This window comes from Hemicordylus capensis, chromosome 2, assembly GCF_027244095.1.
Source record: "Hemicordylus capensis ecotype Gifberg chromosome 2, rHemCap1.1.pri, whole genome shotgun sequence".
Taxonomy (NCBI): Eukaryota; Metazoa; Chordata; class Lepidosauria; order Squamata; family Cordylidae; genus Hemicordylus; species Hemicordylus capensis.
This window is the reverse complement of record NC_069658.1, coordinates 332,713,773-332,733,741: the sequence shown is the minus strand read 5'-3', so window position 1 is coordinate 332,733,741 and position 19,969 is coordinate 332,713,773. Positions and strand designations below refer to the sequence as shown.

Genomic DNA, 19,969 nt, shown 5'->3' with positions numbered 1-19,969 from the left:
CTGGAGTATCTGGCAGAAGCCAGAGTTCTCAACCACCTGGAAAGGCTGTTCATTGGTGGCCATCATCTCCCCTATGAACTGGGTGAGCAGACACGGGTCCATCTGACCTTGACGCTGCTTGCTGCCCGATAGTGCCTGTGTCTACCACTTGACTGGGATCCTACAGTACATGATGAAATTAACTTGATAAGATTATAATTAGCTTCTGTTGAGTTAGAAATTTCAGAATAGGCTTTCAGTATATCAGAATTTATGTCTGAGTTGTCAGAACTGTCAGAATTAAAAAGTATAGTTTAAGCGCTTCTGGAAGCAAAACAAATATTGCAAATTTTGGAAGATGCTGAGGGGAGAAGGGGGGAGATTTTTGGAGTGACAGATCAAACTGGTCATTAGCAATTCATCAGGTTCATGATGTGAATCTGTTGCCTTCCAATCTCATTGCAACTGAGGAGGGAGAAAAATTCCCTTTTTATTCCTGCTCAACTACTCTTCTCCATCCTTTGCTTTCTGGACATTACATATGATACAAAACTAGGGTTACAGCTGGAGCTAGAAGTGTATAATGGTTAATAATTCATCACTTAGGAATGGAGTGGAAAAGCTTTGTGAGTTACTATCCCTTTCATATGAAGGTAAGAAGTATTTTCTTCCAGAGTAAGCACACTGAATAGCCAGAGTGGGGGCTTCAGTTGCTGCATGTTCTGTATATGTTTTGAAATAAAAGGCACTTTTAAAAAACCTTTTAATTAAAAATAATAATTCTTTTAAAACCAGTGGACAATCTCCTCCAAACTCCACACACTTAATGCTATTACTAAGACCATGAGAAGTTTGATAACTTTATTCCAAATTGTTGCAGAGTTATTAATTTTGTATTTTCCCCATTGATCCCTATGGGAAATCCAAATTAAATTTGATATTGTGTGTGTTTGACACAATCTGACAGTCTTGAAGGGGGCATAATACCACATCTATCAATTTTACTGTCAGTTCAGATCAGATCGACTCAAATGTTAGGCTTGACCCCATCTTTCAGCCCAAACTATATGCTTGTGGGTCTCCCAGGAAATACCAGAACTTTTTCAGGTCCATGTTGGCATTACTAGAGACCAAACGTGGGGTGGAGGTGGGGATTAGCAATAGAAGGTGAGAGAAGATTTGACAGCAGTGTCCATATCCCCTCAGGAATCTCAAGAACAAATGGACTGAATAAGTCTCTGAGTAACACGGATGACTTGGGAAGAACTTCCATGAAGACTAAACAGGTTTGGTATGCATATCCTATGGAACATTCCTCAGAAAATGAAAGGTAATCACTAATAAAATGGCTCCACAGAGCAATCTTCCCATTGAAGTATAAACCCATTTCCCCACTACTTAAGTACTGTGCACATAGAAGACCAGAATATCAGTCTCAAAAGGGTGATCTTCATATGCATCACAATCACCTTAATTAGGCTATTCAGCTCATCTTAAACACTAGCCCAGCTATTGGAAGACATTATTGCCTAAAGCAGGCCTGCTCAACTTAGGCCCCGCAGCTGTTTTTTGACTACATCTCCCATAATCCCCAGCCACAGTGGTCAATAAAGTAAAGTTGTGCCATGAAGTCGGTGTCAACTCCTGGCGACCACAGAGTCATGTGGTTTTCTTTAGCCAGGGATTATAGGAATTGTAGGCCAACATCTTCAGGAGGGCTGAAGTTGAGCAGCCCTGGCCTAAAGGAAAATTCTATTCTCAAGCCAAGAATCTTTGAGCTGAAAATCACTATCTGAAATCACTATATTTGGGCTCCTCAGTTCTGTGTAAGCCAAGAATTACCTGCCCAGAGTTTTCCCTTACCAGGTGAATCTCCGATATCATCACTCTAACTCAAGGCTAAGCTGTGAGACAGGTAGATATAGCCCCCTCCCAAATCCACCTACTTTGGAGCAGGGATTTCAATCCTGTTCCTTTTTCTATTCTGTCTTTTAATCCCCAGGAGCCCCTTGGTTTGTCTGTCCTTGACCTATACATTAGTGGTCAGTAGCAGGGAGATTCATCCATGCATTCTCCCTGTTTGCAACAGAAGCACAGTAGACTTCTAAAAAAATCTCCATCCAGACTTCTTTCATTGTCTGCCTAAATTATTGTGAAACAGAGAGACTATCCCTCTCTTGCTCTTTGTCTTGCAAAGTATAGCCTGTCCCTGCACTTTTTGCACTGAATGCAGCCTCTGTTAATTTAGGCCTCCTGACACACAGCTTCATTGCACTGATATATTTTGTCTGTCTCCTCCTTTTCTAACCCATCTATTTTTCTGATTTGTTCTTCCCCATGTCAATTAACTCCCGGCCTGTCTTAGAAACATTGCCATGTTAAGCAGCTAGTTTAACAAGGATATTCTATAGGAGTCACATCTTTTAGAACTCTATGGTTGTTCCATTCATTTCAATGAGCGTAACTGAATGTGTTGCTCTTCTGTGTTGTTATACACGCGAACAAGTTAAGTCTGTTGAAATCCCCCACGTTAACCATTTGGCTTGTTAGAATTACCGTTAGGTACCTATTCTTCTGATTCCCCAAATGAGAATGTATATTTTGATTGTCATTCAATAAATGTATAACGTTTTGCATTAGAAGCTTGTTGTTTCCCTTTTGTCTCGTTTCCATGCCCAGGTTAGCCCATGCTGTAAAGTTCCCTCAGCGTACACATGTCTCGCCCTACATTGCCATAATATGAATCTGTCCTTTCCTCCCCTGCACAGGCCTAGTACACATCCCTATTGTAATTTCTCAGGGGCAGGGATCTGTCTTGGCTTATTAATACAATCTCAGGTGTCATGCATATTGATGTGGTTGGTTTCCAGCAGCAAAACAAGCAGATTTATATAGCTCAGTTATTGGGGGGAGCAATTTTCAGGGCATACCACATCCATCTTTCTACGTGTATGGAAAAATCTTAACTATTTCATAGGGAAAGGGCACAGATATTGGGGTTATTCACATTGGGGCTAGTCACACATGCAGGCAAAACTGGGTTAAGGAAGCCCAGCCCAGTTTTGCCTGCACATGAGAACCTGTGTGGCTCCCAGCAGCAGCGCAGCAGCAAACCCTGTAGGGAGCCCAGGCTGTTAAGGGCATGAGCACTCTCTTACCCTGGCTAACTGATTGTATGTCGGTGTTGCACAGCTCCATGTGGCACCTATAGATGAATAGCTTCTCGACCTGCATCAGGAGCCTCCCCATAAGGCACCGCACACTCGTGGTGGGAGTTCCAGGGGCTCCCAGCCCCCAAACCTCCCGGCTGCCAGTAGCAGCTGGCAAATGTCTGAGCAAGCAATCCACTCACCCAGCCAGAAGACCAGGATTGTCTGTAGGGGAGGTAAGTGTTTGAAGGCTTCCTCCCCTGCAGTGTAGAGCCTTCTCTCCCTGATTGTGAGAAAGAGCTTATTGATAAAGAGTCAGAAGAGATGGAAGTTTGGGATGGTATACCAATTTGAAAAATAAATGAAACAAATAAGTCAGCAAGTAAGCAAATAAATAAATAATGTTGAGAGTTTAACTTAATTGAACCAAAGCCATACTATTAACAATGCATTGCTCAGCTAGGATTTCACCTTTATAATTGAGATAAAATTGAAATAATATATTGTATGGGATGGAGTATTTTTTTTACTGTCTAATTTGATAATAAAAGCCTATTGTGTACACCCACTCCAAGCCCAATACTTAAGGGAGGAAAGTAATCACACTTGTTGAAGTAAAATATTCATATTCATTAATTTTAATACAATGCCTATTGTTTGCACCTAGCAACCAGCTGTAACAGATGTCGTAGTTACACACTGTCTTCCATGGAATTTATCATAGCATGAATCAGCTCTTGCGAAGCCGTTTCAGTTTGGAAAATTGTGCTGAAGACAGCGAAAAATAATATCCTTTGGCTGACAACCAGACTCGCTCTGAGTGGGTGCAACTGAGCCATTTCTGGAAGGGCGGTATAGAAATTGAAATAATAAATAATAAATAATAAAACAGTGCTGAGTCCCAGAGTACTGTTGCACACTGTAGCGCAAGCAGGGAAAGGGGTGATTTTTGTCACTCTCCCCTTCTCTCTGAAGCCCCAAAATCACCCCTTTCTCTGCTTGCATTACAGTGTGAAGCAGTACTCTGGGACTCAGCACTGTTCTATTATTTATTATTTATTCATTCGATTTCTATACCGCCCTTCCAAAAATGGCTCAGTTGCACCCACGCAGAGCGAGTCTGGTTGTCAGCCAAAGGATATTATTTTTCGCTGTCTTCAGCACAATTTTCCAAACTGAAACGGCTTCCCAAGAGCTGATTCATGCTATGATAAATTCCATGGAAGACAGTGCGTAACTACGACATCTGTTACAGGTGGCTGCTAGATGCAAACATGAAAATATGTCCTAGAGGGTTTTGTGACCCTGTTTTCATGAGGCTTAGAATTTTATTAGGACTTGGATCTCACAGGAAAAGAGTTTAGCTTCCCTCCTCTGGACCACACAATTAAAGGGAGACATGCCGAGTGCCTGCTCATTGTGACATATTTCATGACATCTCAATACCCTTCCAGCATCTCCCTTTCTTGTGGTGGGCTTTAAGCTAGTTTTTGGAGTATTTGTAAAGCTGCCATTTGGATGAAGAACCCCCTACGTCTACTCAACCCACCAGGAGACCATGGGGATGTTATGAAAGATGTCACAACAGGCAGCCCATCTTGGGCCAGGGAAGGGTCATGTGAAGCAGCCCATTGTCATATTGTAAGAAAACGTCATATTGTAATAAAAGTAACCTGCCTCCTACAATGCAGGTTACAGATAGCATGTGCACTACTGTATGTGTCTGGAACATAACACACGATCCATGTGTAGAGCCTTACCGGGTTCAGCGGGGAGAGTGGGCTTAGCCTGCTCTCCCTGCACAAGACCCCCAGGCTAGCCCTGGGTGGTCAGATTGGCCGCCCACACGACTACTGGCTCAGTCACCGAGCCAGTAAGGATGGTGGGGATTGGGGGCCACCCGGCCCCCAAAAGTCCCAGGATGCCCCGCGTGAGCAGTAGGCAGTTGGTAGGTGGGCTAGCCACCAGGGAACCACTGGGCTCACCCAGTGGTTCTCACGATGGGGGAAAACTGGGCTGCGCTTTCTTAGCCCGTTTTCCCGCCATCATGAGAATAGCCTCAATGTCTGAAGAACTGTACATGCATACACTGTACATTGTTTCTATGTGCACTGAACATAATGTGTGTATAAGGCTAAAGTGCTGTACAATTCTTGTTTAGCCACTCACATTGTAACCCTCTGAAGTGAGTTTGGCTGAAAGCAGCTCCACACTTTATGTGACAATTATGTTTGTCATGGGTACACTGATATCACTCCAGACTATCAAACATGTAAGCTCTCTTATACATGCACCTGGGAACCCTGGTCCAATCAGGGCTCTTAGATGGCTGCACACCAGTATTTAAAGGTACAGGTCATTCATAAATAGTGCCACAGCTGTGTACACGAGTGAAAGGATCAATGCCTGTTTCAGTGAACAAATGAGAAACACTTGCATTTCTTATTACCATTCACCATTTCTTGCCTCGTTGAACCACAAATCCCTGAATTGCTAATATGGCACATGTAACAGCAGAGGGTTCAATTTAAATGAGGTCAGGTTTATGCAACGCAGCACAGGTAAATTCTGTGTTTAAATGGGGCCTAAATCTAGGGGCTAATGTATCCAGGTACCACATGGCTCCTGTAAATGGAGTCTGATGACATTCTGGGGATTAGAATAGGTTTCGCCTTCCCCAGCCACCCTCCCCAGCCACCTCCTAGTTTCAGTCTCCTTTACTACCTGGTTTCGCCCAAGGCAGGCCAAATGGAATGGGATAGTCCAGACCACTAAAAGAGGAGAGACATTTTCCCTTTTCCCTGGCATAGCCCAGTCTCTGTCTCCTTCCCTGTTTTCTGGGGGCAAGCTGGCATGGGCAGGGAATTCCTCCTCCCTCCCGTGCAGTCAGGTCTCTGCTTCTCTCTCTCTTTCCTTCCCTGAGAACTGGCTCCAGGAGAATTTGATTGACTCCTACATTTTGCAAAGCATTTTGCACTCTGCTTGTGCATTATGCATGATAAAGTGCACAAGGCCCAGGCGTGCATAGCTGAGTTATGACTAATTCAGAGATGTCATGCAAAGCAGTCTGTGATAAGAGTGTCTACTGATAACATGGGTTGAACAAATCCTGGCTGAGAGCCATAAATTATGAAAAGGCAACCGCAGACTATATCTTAAACAAATAATAAACATAACACAATGTCTAATTTCAAAGAGACTGAACCAGGAGGAAGGGATAAGTGTTACTTACACAGAGGCTTTAGGGTACATCTTGGAGCCAGTTTTCCATAATTACCAGGAGAATGACTTGTAGCCGATTGGCTACACACATCAAAGCCACATTTCCTTCTTTAAAAAAAAAAAAAAAGTTTCCAGTCCGCATACTTGCAGAGATGAATTTGAAAATTGGGTGGCAAAATTATTACCAGTGTGGCGTTCAGTTCTGAATCAAGTGGTCTATCCCAGATCATAGTTTGCCATGAAGGAAGTTGGAGAGCTGGTGGGTAAGGGAAGCTGAGATTTCTGAAAACTTAGTAGAATCAAGCATGTGCCTCCTTCCATAAACGTGATTGTATGATAGATACATCCACAGCTTTGGATTTCCTACAATAATTCCCAGCCTTCATAACATAGGCAATTAGTAAGAAAGAGCTATTTGCATATCTACTAGTCCCTAGTTCCATTCTCTTTCATAATGGAATCTCCATTGTGTTGTTGTTCTTCTTGGAATATCTGCCCTTGAGTACTCAGCCTTTATTATAGCAAACCTCCCCTGATGTAATGAACCCAAAGCCTGTTTATCTGGCCGTGTCCTTTCAATGCCCACTCTCATTCTTAGTCTGACACCAAATCAGAACAAAGCAAGTAGGACTTCAAGAGCACAGCATATTCGAAAGCCCCCTTAAGGAGGTACACCGCTACACATGTTCCAGGCCTTGGATTACCATGATGGTCTTAATTACAGCCTTCCATTTCATCCTTTACACAGTCTTCCTTCACCTTTTCACTTCCTGCCAGCTCTTCCACATTTATACTAGCCTCCTGTCAGTGCCTTGGTCTGTAACTTGGTCTGGTATTCTCTATCTCAGCTTACCTATATTGGCTTGATTATATAGATTTATCACATAGTAGGGATGTGTTCAAATCAAATTTTGCGATTCGATTTGAATTCAAATTGAACCTGCCCAATTTGAATTCAAATTGAATCAGTCCCAAACAGGGTTGATTCAATTTAAATTCAAATTGATTCAAATTCAAATTGATTTGACACTGTTTTGGCACCTTTTAAAACCCATCAGGGTGCCTGAATGGTTTTTAAAAGGCACCAAAATGGTTGTCAAATCGATTTGAATAAATTCAAATTTGAATTGGGTTTATTCAATTCAAACTTGAATTGAATTACCCTTTTTAGGGGTGATTCAATTCAAATTTCAATCAATTCAAACATCGCTATCACATAGTATCCCACCTTTCCTTTAAAAAGCTTGAGATGAGCACCAAAAGGGCCTCATTCAGGGTTGTCAGCTCTGACTGAAACTATCCCTGGAGATCCTCCCTACACCCATTTTCTATTCCTCCCCTCCCCACAATATCAAGTCATTAAAATCTCCATGATTGCTTTCAGTAGTTTTCTGAAGACTGATATTGATTTTTGGAGACTCCAGGCCAATCCTGGAGAGTTGTTAACTGTAGCTTACCTGTTAAGGCCTACCCCACCTCCAGGATTTCAGAAGCCTTCTCAAAATATTCTTTTGTTCCTCTTGAAAACCCTCAATTCCGCCCCCCCCCCGAGCAAGAATCTTTAAATGCACTTAGACAAAATTCAGTGGTAACTCCACTTACTTCATGTTGTCCTCTGCACAGCTTCCTCTTGCTTCAGTCAAATGCAATCTCTTCGTCTCTGCCACATGACCTAGTATCCATTCACCCACATTCTTCTTTCTGGACACAGGGATGGTACCTGAGTTGATGACACTTCACAGAGGAAGCGCAGGTTGCACATGCCCCCTTCATCCAGACATGATTCACTGTCTGCCATGCTCTGTCTCGCCATTTTCCAGGCTGATGCATCTGAGTTTAAAGCCGCTAAATAGGTGCCACAGAGAGATGATGTCATTACTCCTTTCACTAAATCCACCTAGCGGCCAACGTGTCCTACTGACTTCCTGCTCCTTTGTCTCAGTTTTCTACTTGCTAATTCCACCACACCTTCACTAATTAGGGATGTGCACACATCGATTTTTTTGATTCAATTTGTGCCCAAAACAAATCGCCCCTGATTTGCTTTGTATCCAAATCTACCCCCTCCAAATCACCCCAGATTTGAATTGTACTTGCTTTGATTCGATGCAGATTTAGACCAATTCAGACCAATTAACAAGGTCCCCATGGTTGCCACCTACCACCCAAATTTCAAGGCAGTGGGACACATGGTTGATTTTTAATGATTTTTTAAAAGTTTTTAATGATTTTGAACATTTCTGCCATAGGAAACAATGGGGATTTAAAGTTGCTGTATTCAAACCCTAAAATGGATCCCCTGCTTTCATTTTTTTTAAAAAAATTTAAAAAAGCTAAGCTCTATCCCTTGCAGAAGCAGAGTTATGGAGCAAAATGTGCAGTCATTATTTTTCAAGTGTTTGGATTCTTTGATGTATAATAACTTTTCCTCATAATGAATCCCTATGAGGATTCATTGCACACATTTATTTCTTCTGTTCATTTTGACTGTCACTGGACAGTGCCAACTGTGAACTGCCATGTGCCAACTACACCCTCCCACACACACACCTGCAAGGCAGTGGGGTACTCATTTTAATTTTTAGGAATATTGATTTCTAATAACTTTTCCTCATAGTGAATCCCTATGAGGATTCATTATATGCCTTTGTTTCTTCTGTTCATTTTGACTATCATTGGACAGTGCCAACCGTCAACTGCCATGTGTCAACTACACCCTCCCCCTCTCCACTGGGGTACTCAGTTTATTTTTTAGGTATTTTTGAAGTGTTTAGATACTTTGGTGTCTTTATTACACACCTTAATTTCTTCTGTTCATTTTGACCCCACTGCTTTGCAGGTGGAGGTGGGGAATTAGTGGCATCCCATGTTCCAACTACCCTGCAACCCACAAGCCACTAGATACTCAGTTTATATTTTAGGAATTTTTGAGGTGTTTAGACTCTTTGGTGTGTAATGAATCTTCATAGGGATTCATTATGAGGAAAGGTTATTAGACAACAAAGAGCCTAAACAATTGGAAAAACAACAACACCATAGAACATAAACTGAGTAGTACCCCACTGCCTTGAGGGTGGGAATGGAGTGTAGTTGGCACGTGGCAGTTGACAGTTGGCACTGTTGAAAAGACAGTCAAAATGAACAGAAGAAATGAAGGTGTGTAATGAATCCTCACAGGGATTCATTGAGGGGAAGTTATTATACACTTCCAATCACTTGAACAATAGTGTCCACACATTTTGCTCCATAACTCCACTTCTACAAGGGCTAGAGCTTAGCTTTTAAAAAAAAATGAAATCTGGGAATCTGCAGGAATTAATAGGAAGGATCCAAATCTCAAATCAATTCAAATCAAATCAGGCACAATTCGATGTGTACCTAAATCTTGCCAATGGACCATGGGGGTATTTGTTTTGTCTCTAAATCACCCATATCTGCTAGACTCGGGTATAAATCAGTTTGCACATCCCTATCACTAATCATCCTCCCTAGTCAACATACTTTAGTAAATCTTAACCAAAAGGTCAAAAAGCAATAATCAACCAACTTTGTCAAAAGCTGCTAAGAGTGTGAGCTGGGAAGTCCCTGGTTCAAACCTAACTACAACTCACTAGTTAGGATGCTTTGCATTCAGAGGGCCCCACATTCACTCCCTGATGTCTCCACTTAGGCAGTCAGGAGTCTCCATTTTGGAGTAGGCTCTGTAAGTATATCTGCCCCCTTTATCCCAGACATGACTCACCATCACCATGAGATAAATGAACTCAAAACAGTGGTACATCTGCTGGTAACCGCCAGACTTGACTTTTGTAATGCGCTCTATGTGGGGCTGCCTTTGTACGTAGTCCGAAAACTTCAGTTGGTTCAAAACGCAGCAGCCAGGTTGGTCTCTGGGTCATCTCGGAAAGACCATGTTACTCCTTTACTGACAGAGTTACACTGGCTGCCAATAGGGTTCCGGACAAAATACAAAGTGCTAATTATAACTTACAAAGCCCTAAACGGCTTAGGCCCTGGTTATTTAAGAGAGCATTTTCTTCATTATGAGCCCCACCACCCATTGAGGTCATCTGAGGAGGTCCGTCTCCAGTTACCGCCAACTTGTTTGGTGGCTACACAGAGATGGGCCTTCTCAGTCGCTGCCCCAAGATTGTGTAATGCGCTCCCTGCTGAGATACGATCCTCCCCATCTCTGGCAATTTTAAAAAAACACCTGAAAACCCATCTTTTCACCCAGCTTCCTAAATTTTGGGGGTTTTAATATCTGGTTTATTTTAAAATTAAAAACCCGATTTCAGGATTTTAATCACTGTAATAGTTTAATTGTTGTTTTAAAATGTTTTTAAATAGTAAATTGTGGAGACCTGGTCTTGTAGTAGCAAGCATGACTTGTCCCCATAGCTAAGCAGGGTCTGCCCTGGTTGCATATGAATGGGAGACTTGATGTGTGATCACTGCAAGATATTCCCCTCAGGGGATGAATCTGCTCTGGGAAGAGCAGAAGGTTTCAAGTTCCCTCCCTGGCTTCTCCAAGATAGGGCTGAGAGAGATTCCTGCCTGCAACCTTGGAGAAGCCGCTGCCAGTCTGTGAAGACAATACTGAGCTAGATAGACCAATGGTCTGACTCTGTTTATGGCAGTTTCCTATGTTCCTATGTTATACATTTTTTTCATTTGTTTTAGCTCTTTACTGTTTTAGTGGTTTGTTTTAATTGTAAACCGCCCTGAGCTATTTTGGAAGGGTGGTATACAAATCAAATAAAAATAAAAATAATAACAACAGTTGCCCAATGGAAGCAACATCAAGAACCTGGAAGAGAAAGAACATTACAAATACTTGGGCATTCTCCAGGCTGATAACACTGCACACACTGAAGTTAAAAGAAAAATTGGAAGTGAATACATCAGGAGAGTTAGAAAAATCCTAAAGCCCAAACTCAATGGCGGGAACACCATACAAGCAATAAAAACCTGGGCTTTACCTGTTATCAGATACACTGCAGGAATAATAGACGGGACCCGGGCAGAGCTAGAGACGCTAGATCATAAGACCAGGAAAATAATGACCATCAATCATGCTCTGCACCCCCGAAGTGATGTAGATAGGCTATACCTCCCCCGCAGCTCAGGTGGAAGAGGAATGCTGCAAGTCCATCAAACAGTAGAGGAGGAGAAAAGAGGCCCTGAAGAATATATTAAGGACAGTGAAGAAGATGCACTTCAAATGGTCAATAATGCGAAACTATTCAACACCAATGAAACAAAGCAGGCCTACAAGAAAGAACAAGTCAAGAACCGAGCAGAAAAATGGAAAAATAAGCCACTGCATGGTCAATATTTGCACAATATAAGTGGAAAATCAGACATCACCAAGACCTGGCAATGGCTTAAGAATGGCAACTTGAAGAAAGAAACAGAGGGTTTAATACTGGCTGCACAAGAACAGGCACTAAGAACAAATGCAATAAGAGCAAATGTAAAAAAATCCACCACAAACAGCAAGTGCCGCCTTTGTAAAGAAGCAGATGAAACCGTGGACCACCTAATCAGCTGTTGTAAAAAGATCACACAGACTTACAAATAAAGGCATGACAAGGTAGCTGGAACATCTGCAAAAAATACAAGCTACCTGTAGCCAAAAATTGGTGGGACCATAAAATTGAAAAAGTTGAAGAAAATGAAGATGTAAAAATATTATGGGACTTCCGACTACAAACAGACAAGCATCTGCCACACAATACACCAGATATAACTGTAGTCGAGGAGAAAGAAAAACAAGTTAAAATAATCGACATAGCAATACCAGGGGATAGCAGAATAGAAGAAAAAGAAATAGAAAAAATCACCAAATACAAAGATCTACAAATTGAAATTGAAAGGCTGTGGCAGAAAAAGACCAAAATAATCCCAGTGGTAAAAAGACCCTGAAGAGCACCTCAGCACCATAGGGGCCACAGAAATCACCATCAGCCAATTACAAAAAGCAACTTTACTGACAACAGCCTATATTCTGCAAACGATATCTATAACAACAGCAACAACATTGACAATAAAATTCAGCCATCCCAGGTCCTTGGGAAGGACTCGATGTCTGGATAAAACAAACCAGTCAATAGCACCTGTCTGACTGTGTAAATTAATCATCATCATCATCATCATCATCATCATCATCATCATCTGACTACCAGACTCTCTTCCTGCATTTTCAAATCTGATGAAGATTATTTTAAAGTCACTGGCTGACATCCAGACTTAGTTACTCTACAGTATGACTTAAGACTTATGCTAAAGGACTACTCAAATTCAACAGTACTTCCATTGAGTAATTTAGTCAGGATGTCATCCACTGGGTCTTTAGGAGGGGCCACAGCTCAGAGGCAGAGTCCATGCAAAGCACCCCAGGTTCACTCCAACTAAAAAGATATTGAATAGCAGGGCTAGGAAAGACTGCTTGCCTTGGAGAGCCACTGCCAATCTGAGCAGATATTAAAGCTGTTGTCATGAGCAGCGTAACCTAGGCTATGGCAACCCAGCATGGTTTATGCTTTTTGTGTGAAGAGCCAGGAGCAGCCCAGATGCCGGCACTGCCTGCCCACCTGACACCTCACTTTGCAGCTTGGCCTTTAGCTGAGGTTAAGGGCATGAGTGCACCCTTTACCCCGGTGGTGGGAATCATGTGTGATCGCCCACGTGGGATCGCCTGGAGCACCTGTCTCACTGAGGTATTCCTCAATTCACCATGTGGAATATTCAGAGGCCAGAAAGTGCTTGGAGCAGAGCAGATCATCTGGGAGCACAGGTCACGTTCCCAGCAGTTGTTGGTCATCTGGGGGGAAGGTAAGTTGGACCCTGCCTTCCCCCACCCACCCACCCACCTGCCCGCATGATTGTGTGAATAGCCTCAGTATTCGACTATGGGCCAATTTATGTATTGTTATTTGTTTATTCTTTATATTTGTACCTAGCTTTCCCATATATAATCAAGGCAGCTTATGAACAATATAACAGTAATCAAGTGCAATGAAACAACTAAAACAATTTAGACACAGTGTACCACTAAGTAAAGAGCAGTAACAATGAAATCCTGAAGAAAAATACTCCTAAATTAAAAGTAACTTCGTTGGTTGCTTAAAAATGAGCAGAAATTGAGCCAGACACACCTCTCTTGGGAGGATATTCCAGATTCTGAGCACCGCAACCAAAAATTCCCTGTCTCTAGTGCCCACTCACCGTATATTTGATCGTGTGGATGCGGACCCCAAAGAAGGGCCTCAGAGGTGGATTGAAGTTATTGGGCTGTCCCTCCTGGTCTCCTACCACTCTGTTCCCTTAGCACTCTAAAGGTCAAAACCAGCATCCTGAATTGTGGCTGGAAACAAGCAGGCAACCAGTAAAGCTAGTAAAGGATCCATGTAATATGATCCATTTTACTGACACTAGACCAGTGCTCTTCATTGTAAGGCCCAGGGGCCAGTGGTGCCCCCATCAATCCTAAGTGCAGCTCCCTGGCTAATTGTTTATTGGGCCTGCATGAAGTTTTGGACAAAGCCGAATACTCTGCACAGTCCCCCTTGCACAATGTGGAGATACACTCTCACCATCCAGTACTTCACTTTGCCCAGCACTGGTGGGGGCTCCTTTAAGGTAAATGGAGTCCTCTTGAGCCTCTGTACCATACAGGACACAGAATGCTGAGAGGTGCTGGGAAGTGTAGTCCTTCCTAGCGCTTTCTCCACAGAGCTCCTAAGAGGGGTCTCTGTCTCTCTTAAAGGGCCCTCTCAGCACTGTGAAAAAGGACAGTCCTGCACACAGGTCAGCACAGCAGGAAATGGCTCTCATATTGAAGATCTTTGTCAAAGTGACCCTCACTTCAAAAACAGTGAAGATCACTGCTCTAGACAAAACCATGCAAGTCACATTTGGAACCAAATGAAGCTTCTGGACTGTTTCAAGGACAGGCCTACATAGGGTACATCATAGTAATCTAACCTGGAAGTGACTAGAGCATGAATGACATTTTCTTTAGGGGAAAATGCAGCTAAAATATAAGACAAAGCGGCCAGAAGACAGTCCTAGCCATTGTTGCCACCTGAGCATCCAGGAGAAAGTCCGGATCAAGGAGTGACTCCAAGTTGTGAGCCTGCTGCTTCACAGGGAGTGCAAACCCACTCAGAATAGGCTGCACATCTACATCAGATTCCTCAACAAGCAATACTCTGAATGGTCTGCATTAAGCTTTGGTTTGTTCGCCCTCACCCAATCCAAAATTGCCACTAGATCACCAGTTTGGAACTTCTGCTGCCCCCCACCCTCCCTGAGATGATGGTATATAGTTGGGTGTCATCTGTATACTAGTGACACGCTAGCCCTAATCTCCAGTTCCACATCTATTGGTTTCATGTAAATGTGAAGTAGCATGGGAAACTTAATGGATCCTTGTGGCATTCAACAATATGCCCAGAGACCATGTAGTAGAGTAGCAGTCTTCAGGCACCATTTGCTGGGATCTTTCCTCTAGGAAAGACTGGAGTAGGGGTGTACACGAACCATTCGGTGCCAAACTGGTTTGCCAGGAACTGGGCCAGTTTGCCAGCTTGATCATGAACTGAACCTGGGCTGTTTGGTCCATGATCGAACCCAACCAAGCCTGGTTCAGGCAAACTGGTTCTGCATCAAACAGGAGGGGGTTGGCGAGATAAGTTGTAAAGGTCTTATCAAGCCAACGCAACTGCCAGTTCTGCCACTCACCCCCGCCCCCCGGCACAGCCCAAACGTGTGTGATGGCTTGTTAGGAAGCCACCCACAAGGTGGCAGTGCAGTTCCAGCCTCTGCAGATGGACAGAGGCCATTTGTGTGGTGTCCATGTGTGCATGTATGCCATGCAAATGGCCTCCGTGCATCTTCAAAGGCTGGAACCCACGCTGCCACCATGCAGGCAGCTTTCTAACACAAGTCATTGTGCATGCTTGGGCTGCACCGGGGGGGACTATTTTTCCCCCACTCCCGTCTGGCCCTAGAGTCCCAGAACCTTCTGTTCTCCACCCCTTTACTTGTAAAAGGAAATTTGAACCTAAGCACAATTTTTGATTCGTCCACACCCCTAGACTGGAGTTACCTCACAATGTTTCTTCTTGTTCCATCAACATAAGAACATAAGAACAGCCCTGCTGGATCAGGCCCAAGGCCCATCTAGTCCAGCATCCTGTTTTCACACAGTGGCCAACCAGATGCCACTGTAAGCCTACAGGCAGGAGTTGAGGGCATGCCCTCCCTCCTTCTGTTACTCCCCTGCAACTGGTGCTCAGAGGCACCTTTGAGGCTGCAGGTGGCCTTTAGCCCTCCGACTAGTAGCCAATGATAGACCTCTCCTCCATGTCATTATCCAAATCCCTCTTAAAGCCATCCAGGTTGTTGGCTGTCACCACATCTTGTGGCAGAGAATTCCCCAAGTGGATTATGTGTTGTGTGAAAAAGTACTTCCGTTTGCTGGTCCTAAATTTCTCAGCAATCAATTTCATAGGATGACCCCTAGTTCTAGTGTTATGTGAGAGGGAGAAGAATTTCTTCATGTCCACTTTATCCACACAATGCATGATTTTATAGACCTCTATCATGTCTCCTCGCAGTCGTCTTTTTTCTAAACTAAATAGCCCCAGGTGTTGTAGCCTTGCCTCATAAGGAGGGTGCTGTAGGCCCCTGATCTTCTTGATTGCCCTCTTCTGCACCTTTTCCCATTCTAAAATGTCCTTTGTTGAGATGTGGTGACCAGAATTGTACATAGTACTCCAGGTGTGGCCGCACCATAGTTTTGTATAAGGGCATTTTTATTAGTAGTAGTTTTATTTTCAGACCCCTTCCTAATGAGCCCTAGCATGGAATTTTTCACTGCCGCCGCACGTTGAGTGGACACTTTCAACAAGCTGCCCACCACGACCTCAAGATTCCTCTCCTGGTCAGTCACTGACAGCTCGGATCCCATCAGCATATACTTGGTTAGGGTTTTGTCCCAATGTGCATCGCTTTACACTTGTCAGCACTGAACCACATTTGCCATTTTGTCGCTGCTCACAAACAGTTTGGGATTTCACTACCCAGAAGAGTTTGGTATCGTCTGCAAATTTGGCCACCTCGCTGCTTACCCCTACTTCTAGATCACTGATGAATAAATTAAAAAGCACCAGTCCCAGTACAGAGCCCTGGGGAATGCCACTTCTTTATGCCCTCCATTGTGATAACTCTCCATTTATACCTACCCTGCCCTCTGTTTCCTGTCATTCAACCAGTTAGCAATCCACACATGTATTGGTTCCCTTATTCCATGACTGCTAAGTTTCCTCAGGAGTCTTTGATGAGGAACTTTGTCGAAAGCTTTTTGGAAATCCAGGTATACTATGTCAACTGGATCACCTTGATCCACACACTTGTTGACACTCTCAAAGAACTCAAAAACATTCGTGAGGCAAGATTTACCTTTGCGGAAGCCATGCTGGTTCACTCCCAGCAGGGCCTGTTCTTCTATGTGCTTTACAATTTTATTCTTGAGGATACTTTCCATCAATTTGCCTGGAATGGACATTTAGCTAACCGGCCTGTAATTTCCTGGATCTCCCCTGGATCCCTTTTTGAAAATCGGTGTTACATTTGCTACTCTCCAGTCCTATGATACAGAGCCTGATTGCAGATATAAGTTATATATTTTAGCAAGGAGGTCAGCAATTTCACATTTGAGTTCTTTGAGGACTCTTGGATGGATGCCATCCAGACCTGGTGATTTGTTAGTTTTCAGTTTTTCCAGACAGTTTAGAACATCTTCTCTTGTTACTTCTATCTGAGTCAGTTCTTTAGTCTCCATGCCTAAAAAGTCTGTTTCAGGAACAGGTGTATGCTCAGTATGCTTTGCCGTGAAGACGGATGCCAAGAACTCATTTAGCTTCACTGCAACCTACATATCCTCATTAATAATCCCTTTCACTCCCTCATTGTCTAATCGTCCAACTGCCTCCCTGGCAGGTTTCCTGCTTCTGATGTTTTTAAAGAAGTTTTTGTTATTCTCCTTGATACTTTTAGCTAAATGTTCCTCAAACTCTCTTTTCACCTCCCTTATTGTCGCCTTGCATTTCTTTTGCCAGGGTTTGTGTTCCTTTCTATTCTCTTCATTTGGACAGGCCTTCCAATTTTGGAAGGAAGTCTAGACATTACCTGTTAGCCATGCTGGCATCCTCCTGGACTTAGTGATACCTTTCCTCCTTTGGGGTATACAATCTAACTGGACTTCTAGTATTGTGGTTTTGAGTAAACTCCATGCATTCTGCAGTGACTCTCCTGATCTTCCCTTTCTACTTCCTTTTCACCATGTTCCTCATTTTAGAGAAGTTTCCTCTTCTGAAATTCAAAATGTCTGTGTTAGATTTTCTTGGTGATTCTCTCCCCGCATGTACGCTGAATTTGATCACACTATGGTCACTGTTCCCTAACGGGTTGATGACACTGACATCACGCACCAGGTCCTGGGTGCCACTCAGGGTTAGGTCCAAGGTTGCCTTCTCTCTGGTTGGTTCCAAGACCAACTGTTCTAGGGTACAGTCATTTAGCATGTCTAGAAATTTGATCTCTCTGTCATTACCTGACTGTGAATTTACCTAGTCTATGTGAGGTAAACATAGACATAAACATAGCTTAACAGTGAGGAGAGCTGGTCTTGTGGTAGCAAGCATGACTTGTCCCCATAGCTAAGCAGGGTCTGCCCTGGTTGCATATGAATGGGAGACTTGATGTGTGAGCACTGTAAGATATTCCCCTCAGGGATGGGGCCACTCTGGGAAGAGCAGAAGGTTCCAAGCTCCCTCCCTAGCTTCTCCAAGATAGGGCTGAGAGAGATTCCTGCCTGCAACCTTGGAGAAGTTGCTGCTAGTCTGTGAAGACAATACTGAGCTAGAGAGACCAATGGTCTGACTCAGTATTTGGCAGCTTCCTATGTTCCTGTGTTCCTATGTGTGAGTAATTGAAGTCACCCATTATTATTGCCCTGCCTCTCCATGATGCCTCTTTGATTTCCTGCTACAACTCCAAGTCACTGTCAGCATTTTGATCTGGAGGGTGATAGAAACATCCTCAGTAGCACATTTCCTTTCAGGCCTTGTATTGTCACCCATAGGGTTTCTGTGGAGTGCTCCATTCCACCTAGGTTTTCTAGCTTGTTAGATTCTATCCCTTCTTTAACATACAGTGCTACTCCATCTCCAAGGTGCCCCTCCCTGTCCTTTCTACAGAGTTTATATCCAGGGATAACAGTGTCTCACTGGTTCTCACTGTTCCACCATGTTTCTGTTATGCCCACTATATCTATTTCTGTGTTAGCAACCAAGCACTCCAGCTCACCCATCTTGGCTCAGAGGTGCTGTTAGTCTTCCAAGGCAGCCCAGATAGTATCAAAAGCCAGGGAAATCAGCAGGATCACATGACCTCTCTCCCAGTGCAGGTTTTCCACGAGAGCAACCAAGGCAGTTTCAGTTTCAAAACCTGACCAAAACCCAGATCAGAAAGGATAAGGATCCAAAGGTCTGACACAGTGTGAAGCAGCACTATGTGACTGTGCAATAGTAACTTTGCCTCATCATATTTGAAAGAAATTGCCAGTTCTTAGGACCAACCTGACATGCCAATGTATGACAGGAATGGATGAATCTACACTGTCGTTGGATGCATGTCATCTGATTACTTCTCCCAGATCACCATTAAAGCCAGAAGCCACTTTAAATTTGGATTCATTTTGCTTATAATGAATGGACCACTTTGTGTACTGGGATCCAGCTTTAGAAACAAACATTTCTTCCCCATCTCCCTTCCTCCTATGGCCTTACCCATATTTTTTGCATGATAATCAATCAATCGATCGATCGATCGATCAATCAATCAATTCATTCTAAACACTAGGCTCATTTACATGATCATCACCTGGGTAAGAGAAATGCCCAACCATATTACATATATTGTCCTGAGCCATTTTTGGAGAGGTGGTATAGATAGATAGATAGATAGATAGATAGATAGATAGATAGATAGATAGATAGGAAAGCTGGGCATGCTCTCAATCAGCAGTCATGTGAACTATAAAAGCTAGGTAGGAGTGTGAACGAGTGATTGGCCACATTCACATGTAATGCAAAACCTGAGGTATCTTCACCTCCAGTTTCAGAAATTGCACATCCAAATGTGGTCAACCACAGTTTCAGCAAAAAACAGACCAATGGTTTACCTCCCCAGACAGAGAATTGTACCTTCAGTTTGTAGCTGTAGTGGCATCGCGGAAAATATGGCAAGGAGGTTTAGTGGTGTGGTCCACTTTTTCCCTCTGCACATATAGGATTTTATAAGTTTCTTATACTCATACATATAAAGGGTTTCATTTTAAACTTTGGTAACCTTGAGATCTTGTTATTAATCACTAAAGATGTGGGAATCATTTTCATTCCTGTATTCACGTTTTGGAATCTTTTATCTTTGTGCCAATTAGTACAGCAAGGCAGAGAGAGGTTTACTTAAAAACATACTTCCTAGCCAACCAGCTGCAGAAGGGAGGATAGCAGTGGCGGCCCGTGAACACGCCGCTGGGGGCAGAG

At 43.3% G+C, this 19,969-nt stretch overlaps 1 protein-coding gene across 1 annotated transcript in view; it reads right to left on the bottom strand.

Annotated features, from left to right (window-relative positions):
* LOC128343996 (serine protease inhibitor Kazal-type 5-like) overlaps positions 1-19,969 on the bottom strand; it is a 226,428-nt gene that overhangs the window by 133,331 nt on the left and 73,128 nt on the right. The window contains exons 5-6 of the mRNA XM_053293435.1: positions 7,953-8,195; positions 6,361-6,458 (exon numbers count right to left, since the gene is read on the bottom strand). Coding sequence (XP_053149410.1) covers positions 6,361-6,458; positions 7,953-7,957 — 103 coding nt within the window. The 5' untranslated portion in view covers positions 7,958-8,195. The remainder of the gene's footprint in view (positions 1-6,360; positions 6,459-7,952; positions 8,196-19,969) is intronic.